Source organism: Amblyomma maculatum, chromosome 8, assembly GCF_055883805.1.
Source record: "Amblyomma maculatum isolate TAMU_Amacu chromosome 8, ASM5588380v1, whole genome shotgun sequence".
Taxonomy (NCBI): Eukaryota; Metazoa; Arthropoda; class Arachnida; order Ixodida; family Ixodidae; genus Amblyomma; species Amblyomma maculatum.
In genome coordinates this window covers 43,125,952-43,135,748 of record NC_139351.1, presented here as the reverse complement: position 1 = coordinate 43,135,748, position 9,797 = coordinate 43,125,952, and the positions used below count along the sequence as shown (strand labels likewise).

General features: G+C 50.8%; 1 protein-coding gene across 2 annotated transcripts in view; it reads right to left on the bottom strand.

Annotated features, from left to right (window-relative positions):
• Window positions 1-418: 418 nt before the first annotated feature.
• The window catches only part of LOC146181062 (glutamate receptor ionotropic, NMDA 3A-like), a 101,938-nt gene continuing 92,559 nt past the window's right edge, over window positions 419-9,797 (bottom strand). For both annotated transcript variants that reach the window (XM_084577846.1, XM_084577845.1), the window contains one exon: window positions 419-795. In XM_084577846.1, the coding sequence (XP_084433972.1) occupies window positions 419-795 (377 nt within the window). The remainder of the gene's footprint in view (window positions 796-9,797) is intronic.

Below are 9,797 nucleotides of genomic sequence, written 5' to 3'. Positions count from 1 at the left end.
CTTCTGGAAATCTGTTTAGTGACTCTAAAAAAGAATACAAAGAGCCACTGTGGTTTCCCGCAATAAGCAAGAAATATCCTGTGCGTAAGTCAACAAATCAGGACGGCCTCCTGGACTCATGCGACGACTGAATGACATGTTTTTGCCGCGATGCTAACAGGTGACACTATGTGCGTAAGTGAGAATAACTGCTTGCGCACTGCGGCAAAAAACTCGACTTCTGCATAGCGATCGGAACGCCAGTCCGCGTCCCAACACTGCCCCATGCCTGTAAAAAACAGACGGGGCTCAGGGGCCTCCCGGCCGTCACGAGACTTAAAAGCCCATTTCGCATTCGTTTCAATGGCGACCCTCAACGGTTGTCGCACGGAAAATTATAATGAAGAGCCGCCTCACGGAGCGACTCTTCTTCCCATCATCAGGGAGGCTTTTTGTGAAGCGCGTTGTGCAGGAAGGCCAGTTTTCGCTCCAGCGCCTGCTTTTCGCGTATCGCCTCGCGTAGAAGGTTGAGCAGGCGCCGCTCCGAGTCGCGCCAGCGTCGGAGCAGTTGCTCACGCGACAGGCCCTGCAAGCAGACGTCGTCCAGCGCGCCCGACGGCGCTAGTTGCACTCTTCGGGGTTCCCAGGGCGGCCGCAGCTGCGAGAGATCGCCCAGGGACTTGGCCCGACGTCGGCGCACTGGCACCCGGGGCGCGACCAGTGTCTCGAGACTGACGCTGAGCAGGGCACCCGCACCTCGGAGTCGCGGAGAACCCGGACGGGAAGTAGGACTGCTGCTGCTTGTTGACGGGGACCCTGCGACGGTTGCACGAGCGTAGCAATGAAGACGAGTTAAATGGCTGAAGATCGCGTCACAAAATTTTCTCTTCATTTTCTGGGAGTACTTTTGAAAAATAGAACCAGTGAATTTACTTACCGCTCGCTATGCAGAACTTAGAAGCAACGGTCTTTTGACCTGAATATTTTAATGGGGTTGTAAGAATGAGAATGCGTTGCCGAATTTGAACGGCTATGATATGCACTCAAAGCATTTGTGCCAACAGCAATACAAGAAAATACTCACTTGTTCTAGCGTTGTCTAGTAAGTGATACTCAATTACTATGTCCCAAGGAAAACTGCTCTGCTAAAGCAAAATGAAAGGGAACACGGGAGCACGTGGCCTCCGCGCTTTGCAAAGCGCTGCCACCAACACAAGACGAGAATGGGTAGCACCTAGGGCATGCTTGGAAAGAGCAGCCAACCAAGCTTACTTTGGGTGCGTTTTTACCACTAATTCTTATCACCTGTCGGAGGCAGCGCAATTGATAGCGTGGAGGCCACGCGCTCCCGTGCTCCCTTTCATATTGATTCTATCTGTACTTGGCACTTCGCAAAGCCTATAAATAAGCACCCATGTCTTCAAGTGTTTTGGAACAACATCGCTATCATCAGCGGGATTATACCTACTGCACAGCGAAGGCCTCTCACATATTAGTACGCCTTTCCCGTCCTGTTCTAGAGCTGCATCCACTTGATTCATGCATGCGAACTTCTTAACCTCATCCGCCCACAAAACTTTCTGCCTCCCCCTGCTGCTGTTTCCTTCCCGTTGGAATTCAGTTTGTTTCTCCAATGCGGCAAATTGTAGCACAATGTTGGAAATCTGGCTCAAATATTCCAAATGTCAAGCCTGAAGACGGGTGTGGCCGTGGTGGCCATTATTTTATGTAGTAGGAGATACTTTCTTGGTCAGCTATGGACCCGCCTGCTTCACTGTTCCTCTCTCTAAAATCAAACATTTCAATACTTTCTCTATAAGTAAGCCACAAATTCTTGTCAGGCAACTTTTTTCGCTTTTATTTATTTTGTATTTGACTCTGGTGCAAACATATTCAGTGCATGTGCCTTCTATATGATTACCTTGGTTTTAGAGGAAGCAGTGCGTCAGACTCTTCTAATAAACTAAGCACTGGCAGTTAAATCACTTAAAAGTCACACAGCCTTTATCATCATTTATATATAATTTTTAATTCAGGAACTGCACCTCCAAAATTGGCTGCGCTTTGCACCCAGGAACTTAGATGGGGCCGCGGATGACGTAGGCGCAACGCCGGTCGGACGCCGATATAGCAGCGTTGCCGACGTTGCAGTATATAGCGCATTGAGTTAGTACTATTGATAAAATAATGCTGTTCTTCTCTGAGCGTCTTTGCATTCTCGGCTGTACTGCAAGTTTTTCCCTGCAGTTTAGTGTGGGTGCTGGCACTGTCGATCAGTTATCAATTGACGACATAATATAGCATGTGATATTGAACGTTATATCTCGAACGCAAAAGGTTTAAAATTATTGCGTTCAGATAGCAGGTGGTGTCGATCACTTATTTTTTAGAATGTTTTAGAACAGGGCAATTCTATTACAATGAACTATGAGCCAGAATACTCCAGCAATAATGGGCGTAAGAGGAAGAAGAAACGATTCTCTCCGCCGCTCGATGTCGCTTTGTCTTGCAGCTGGGATAGAACAGTACACCGAAGGGACAAGTTGTTGCGAACAACATGAAGGGTGTGCAGAAGACTCTTCTGGGAAAAAGATATTGTTTAATTTTGTATGAAAACAACCTGCAATAAAGTTGTCAAAATAACCTACGGTGCTGGACGGTCCTTCAAGCATGCATGATGCAGTTCGTAGCATGTTTCCTAGTGATCTAAATAACTCTCTTTAAATCAAGAAGGGCAAAAACCTTAAAAAGCAGCAACGTTGCACGCAGTGGCACAAGACCAAGGGATGTGTGGAAGATATCGAGTAAAAATTATTTCACTGGAAGAGCAAAATTGGCGCTTTATGGTTACTTACAGCTAGACTAGGAGCTCTCCATGAAAATGGGCATCAATTATAGGCAGGAATATTATGAAGAGTCAATGCTGGGTTTTGCGATGTCATGAGTTGCGTAATATCTACCCGCTGACAACTGGTGCCGAAGTTGCCCATATTGATCTGGCAATTACTGCGTTAAGAGATGTAAAACTATTGTGTAGGCTTTGATAACTACGCAAGGCATGGTGGACCTCTAAGAGGTGAAGGACTGTCTACCACCATCAGGGTGAATTGCTGAATTAGACAGCAATGGTGTGTAAAGTGAATCAAAATGGCGAAGGCCGTGAAAAAAAAAGGTGCAATTTATTAACCTACAAAAAAAGCTCGTTTTGCGTCCCCTCATTTGACGATGAGGCTAGATGATTCCTGCAGCTTTAGCCCGCACAAAAAACAAACAAGTTAGCCAACTCAGAGAAGAGGGGATGAAAGCGCAAAAGCTCTTATGAAAGTATACAAGACCTACAAGGTTTGGATATATGGCAATTAAAGCGGATGTTTCGATCCTTTATATGGGCCACAATCTTTCAATCGGCTCAAACCTCGGGTTCAGGCGACATCAACGGCCAGAGGCTTCACCCGTACGCCTCATATAATGTATTCGAGATGGTGTGCCTCTTACTGTGAGAACAATAATGACGAAGAAAACGTCCATTTTGATGGAACGCGTTGCAGTAGGAGTGAGTGTAGCGAGAACGCGCTCTATTTAAAGGCAACTTACGTAGATCACGTTGTAAAATCTAAAAATAGGGGGACACCTAAGCTCCGCTGTAAAGACGCTATAGCGTTTCACAATGCTTTTACTGTATTTTTCTTTCTTAATAATATTATTTTTATTTTTATACTCTAGTAATTAGCATCAGCAGCATTACCTTTCCATTAGGATAATTTTTACGCCTTTAAATCTTTTTCTATTTTATTTTTGCTTTAATTCATTCAGTTATTTTCAGCGATTTCGTTAACTCGCCATCGTCGGCCACAAATCAATCAGTTATCAATCACTAGAACCACGAATAACCAAGGTACGATTTTTCTACAGCAGGCCCCGACTACTTCCGATGCGTTGAGCGTACTATACTTCTACGCCGACGACTTCTCGACTGAAGAAAGTGTAGAACTATAGCTTAACATCTAACGCTACTACCAAGATTGAATCACTCGTAAATCTTGGAGCACGTTGCAGTGGCGGTTATTTTTAGAGCGCAGCGCTTTGGCGCCTGGTCCTGCTTTTCGCATCGTCGTCGCCGTCGGCGTCGGCCCTCGTAATCAGCTCCGCAGCCGGAACAGCGCCCGCTTCTGCCGCAACCATTCTCCGCTGCGTCTAACCTCCCCCTCGTGTTCTCCGGTTGTTTTGCGCGCTCCGGCCGCCACCGTACGCCGCTGCGTGTACCCTCTCTCCTCCTTCATCGTCCTCCGTGGTGGCGAAAGTGCCTGTTCTCCGAATGCAGCACTCGCTCCGGCCGCCACCGTTTGGCGCTGCGTGTACCGCCCTCCTCTTCCTGCGTGGCAGTGACGGCTCGGTATCGGCGGATCACGGTGCGTGCATCCCAACCCTAAACGCCGAGCCAGTTAACTTGAATCGCTAGCGGCGTCATCGTCATCAGTCAGTCGCTGCTATCTATTCGCCCCGCAATGTTCATATGGGCCCACGCGCTTCCTGCCATGACACCCCGAGAGCTTAATTGCTTTATTCGCTCCTCTTTTAATGCCACTCCTCCGCGGCAGCCCCGCATCAGAGCACCGGATCGGGGGTGGCGGATCTCGATATGTGCACCACCCAAGCCGCAACGCATAGCCGCCGCCGTTCGCCACTGCGAACCGCCTGCCAAAAACTTGCATGTAATTGCAAACACATGTGTTGATGGAATGTTGTGCCACAATCTGTCAAAAAGCTGAAAGACCTGATGAGCTGTGCTCCAATTTCGCATCAGGAAGCAACGTAATCGTCGGTAAGTTTTTCTCGTATACGTAATCTCGCGATCGCAATACTGCGGGACGTCGGAGCGCGTGGCAATAGTGCGTTCTGCGCCAGCTAACGGCCACCGCCCACTCCATAACCTATCGCACACATCCTCATTCCTTTAGGCGCATCGTACTAGATCCGAAGGTGCCGCTTCGATATCCGCTGTGCCCCAGCCACCGCGACGGGTGAAGTAAATCGCGTGCCGCTGGAGCATGGTCTGAATTAAGGGGAGGGTTCATAATGTAAACAGCGCAACTACAAGGGACGAGAAGAGGAGAAGAGACACAGGACGAGTTCTGACTCGCAACTAGAGGTTAACTCACTAAAATTGTCCTTTATGAAAGAACAGCCAAAAGAAAGATCACAAATATTATGAAAAACATAAACACTACAACCGCCACATATATTGCCGCGAAACCTTCAAAACAGTATTTGTTGCTTTTTAACAGCCGCCGGCATACAGGCTTATCACTCTGATTCTGGACCGCGTATCAGTTCCGTAATCTTTGTTTGTTAATGCTCGATGTCGCGAGTCACACCTTTATCAGTTTTGTTGTAGCGCAAGATGCACCGAGATCGGTCTCGAAGGTTCCGGCCACTCGGCTGTCTTTCCACAATGTTCCAGCCCGTGCTGGTAGCTGTTTGCGACGCTATCTAGATTGTTCTGTGCAGCCTTTAAATTGAGCGTTGACGAGTGTGACGAGCATTCTTTGTTCGACGACCGACGAGCGCGTTTGTTTCTATCGCTGCCGCCGAGTTGCTTAGTTCTTTTGCGGGCGCAAGTCAGCCCAAATAAAGGTTTCTTTAGTGCAATCATCGACCCCTTCATTTGTGTCGTCGACCTCGTCACCACTACGTGACATCTGGTGGAGGTGCTGCCTTTGATCCTTCGAGCGAAGACCCAAGCCGTGCTCCTGTCGCCCAGGAAGACCAGCCGACAGGTCATCGAGCCGGCCGCCGACTTCAAGGCCTACTACCCGAACACGGTCTGCTGCCTGACCCCATTCGATCTCAGAAGGCATCGATGCTGACAATGGCCCAGCCTACAGCACCGGTTGTTTTCGTTCAACCCCGTGAGCCCCCCTGCTTCCATGGACTACCGGATGAAGATGCGGGAGATTGGATGGACTTTTTCGGCCGTGTGGCAGATTTCAACGGCTGGAACGAAACTGCGAAACTCAGGCAGGTCTACTTTGTTCTTCAAGGACATGCCCGAATTTGGTTTGAAAATCACGAGACTTCTTTCAAGGATTGGGAGATATTCAAAGCACAGTTCTTGATGGCCTTTACAAGTTCTGTCCGAAAAGAAAGAGCTCAGGCCCTCCTCTAATCAAGAATTCAACTACCAAACGAGCCCGTCCTGGTCTACGTAGAGGAGATGAAACGCCTGTTTCGCCGCACCGACCCTAACATGACCGAAGGTGAGAGAGGGAAATTCCTAATGCGAGGATTTAAAAAACCGCTTTTTGCGGGGCTTGTCCGGAACCCGCCGAAAACTTTCGAAGAATTTGAAAGTGAAGCATCGACCATCGAGAAGACGTTGGACACCCGGATGCGCCACTACGAGCGACCACTTCAACCAGACTACTCATGCCACTACCCTAGCGCATCTGCAAGCGGAGAGAACCTTCGGGACCTCATCCGGGAGATCGTGCGAGAGGAGCTCCGCCGAATGCTGCCATCAACGCAACAACCCCAGGTGGCGACGCTCGCAGACGTCGTCCGTGAAGAAGTTCAGCAGGCGCTGGGCGTTCCTAAAGCGACGACTCCGACGGCTCCAGTGCATGAATCAGCAGTGATGGACTATACTGCTGCAATATGTCGTCCTGCACCCCGATGCGACCTCCCAAGCCGACGGGACCTCCCAAGCCCTCGTCGCTACCATCCTGCTTCCGAAAGCCGCCCCTTGGTCCCCGCCCGCCAAGCCTACCAACGTCCCCCAAGCCCCAGGAAGTGCGACGCCTGGAGGACTGCAAACAACCGGCCATTATGCTTCCACTGCGGTGAGGCCGGCCACATTCTCCGTCACTGCCCGTACAGGAGGATCGGCCTCCGTGGTTTCGCTGTCGACGCCCCACGACCCCATCCTGGCGAGCGACCACAGGAAATCAACGACTTCCTGCGCAGCGGAGAGCACTGGTCGCCATCACCGTACAATGCCCGATTTGCGTCGCCGGGCCGCGGTTACGTGCAAGGACGGTCTCCTAGCCCCCGTAGGGGAAGCTAAAGGCAGCAACCTTTGGAGGTGAGGTTGTTCAACGGCGAAAAGACGAAGATTCTCCGCCGCCGACGACCACTAACGACGACGCAACCATTTCATCGCCGCTCCACACGACGGCATCGACGACAACACGACCAGAGTGCAATCCGACACCGTCGCCCAGCGAGGTTACAACGGTATGCCCCGGCCATGATCTGAAGAAACGACGGAGCCGAGATCGGACACAAAGGCCCACGTGCAATGCGAGGACGCGAACAAGTGACCTTGAAGTTGATATCGACGGTCGCAGAGTCACTGCCCTTGTAGACAGCGGAGCTGACTATTCAGTCATCAGTGGACCGTTAGCCTCCCATCTCAGGAAAGTTACAACCGCTTTGGATGGCCCGCTGATTCGCACCGCAGGTGGCAACCTGATTACTCCATCGGGACGATGTACTGCAAGAATAACCGTAAATGGGCGTACTTACCCCACCAGCTTTGTGGTCTTGCAGTCGTGTTCCCGCGACGTGATTTTAGGCATGGACTTCCTAAATGAAAATAGGGCTATCATCGACCTCCGATACAAGCTCATCAAGCTCTCTGCAAACAAAGCCATACCTGCTACTCGACTTCGACGCAACACGTCGCTCTAAACGTCCTCGACGGAGAATTGACCGTGCCGCCCCGATCAAGCGTCGCCGTCAGCGTAGGCAGCACAGAAATCGAAACCGCTGAAGGCATCGTCGAAGGAAATATCCAATTGCTCTTGGAACGAGGTATCGGCATCGCACGAGACATCGCGAAATTCCGGAGAGGACCAGCTCAGGTGCTGGTAACAAACTTCACTGAAGAATACCGACATCTCAACAAGGGCACGACGATCGCTTTTATCGACGAATTAGCGGACCTCAAAGACGTATTCGCCCTCCACGACCAACCACTGGAAGACGCACCGGACCAATTCCGTCAGCCCACATTTGACAACAACCCATTATTGACCCACAGCAGGAAAAACCAGATTCGCAGTCTTCTTCGAAACTACAGGGAGTGCTTCTCGTCATCATCGAAGGTACGACAAACACCACTGGCCAAACACCGCATTATAACGGACGAACACGACCGACCTCTGCGCCAAAGCCCTTATCGTGTATCGCCGCGAGAACGGCAGGCCATTCGCGATCAAGTTGAAGAAATGCTGCGTGATGACGTAATCCAGCCATCGAACAGCCCCTGGGCGGCACCAGTCATTTTGGTCAAGAAGAAAGACAGCACCCTTCGCTTCTGCGTTGATTACCGCCGCTTGAATAGCATAACGAAGACGGATGCCTACCCGCTTCCCCGCATCGATGACACTCTCGACCGGCTCTGCAATGCAAGGTCGATGGACCTGAAGAGCGGATATTGGCAAATTGAGGTCGACGAAAGAGATGGCGAGAAGACCGCATTCATCACACCGGACGGCCTTTATGAGTTCAAGGTGATGCCATTTGGCCTCTGCTCCGCACCAGCCACGTTTCAACGAGTAATGGACACAGTCCTGGCAGGCGTGAAGTGGAAAATTTGTTTGGTATATTTGGACGCCGTTGTTGTCTTCTCGCCAAACATTGAAGACCATCTAAAACGACTACAGACAGTGCTGGAAGCCATCAAGTCATCGGGACTAACGCTAAAAGCAGAGAAGTGTCACTTCGCCTACGAAGAACTCTGGTTTCTAGGTCACATCGTTAGCAAGGACGGTATTCGCCCTATTCGCCCAGACCCGGAGAAAACAGCTGCAATTGCATAATTCCCACTGCCTGCCGACAAGAAAGCTGTGTGCCGATTCCTTGAGCTATGCGCTTATTATCGACGATTTGTCAGAAACTTTTCGCGGATCGCCGAACTGTTGACGCAGCTTACAAAGGCCGACGTACCTTTTAAATGGGAAGCGCCGCAAGGAGAAGCCTTCGACGAACTCAAGCGCCGCCTCCAATGCCCTCCTGTACTTGGCCACTTTGATGAAAACGCCGAGACCGAAATTCACACCGACGCGAGCAGTGTGGGCCTAGGAGCCGTTCTCGTCCAGAAGAGTGCCAAACAGGAGAAAGTAATCGCCTACGCTAGCAGGTCCCTCACAAAAGCCGAAGTCAATTACTCGACGACCGAGAAGGAGTGCCTTGCAATCATCTGGGCCACTTCTAAGTTTCGTCCTTACCTATAGGGCCGACCATTCAAGGTGGTAAGCGACCATCACGCGCTCTGCTGGCTGGCTAATTTCAAAGATCCTTCCGGCCGCCTTGACAGATGGAGCCTACGACTTCAAGAATTTGACATGACTGTAGTCTATAAGTCGGGCCGGAAGCATCCGACACAGACTGCTTATCCCGCGCTCCCGTCGATGCTCCCCCGAAGGACGATGACGACGACGCCTTTTTGGGACCGGTAAGCGCCAACAGTTTCGCAGAACAACAGCGATCAGACCCTGAGCTGAAAGCACTAGCCGATTACTTGGAAGGAAAGACCGCTGCCTCTCCCGGTGTGTCCAGGCGACATTTATCATCCTTCACGTTAAGCAATGGCCTCCTCGTGAAGAAGAACTTCGCACCCAATAAGACCGCGCAGCTTCTCGTAGTGCCTAAAACCCTTCGGCAAGAAATTCTGCAGGCGTTGCGCGATGAGCCCACAGCAGGCGACCTCGGATTTGCGCGCGCGTTGCGTCGAATCCAGGAGAAGTATTACTGGCCGCGACTGAATGCCGAAGTTGCCCACTACGTGAAGACGTGTCGTGAGTGCCAACGACGCA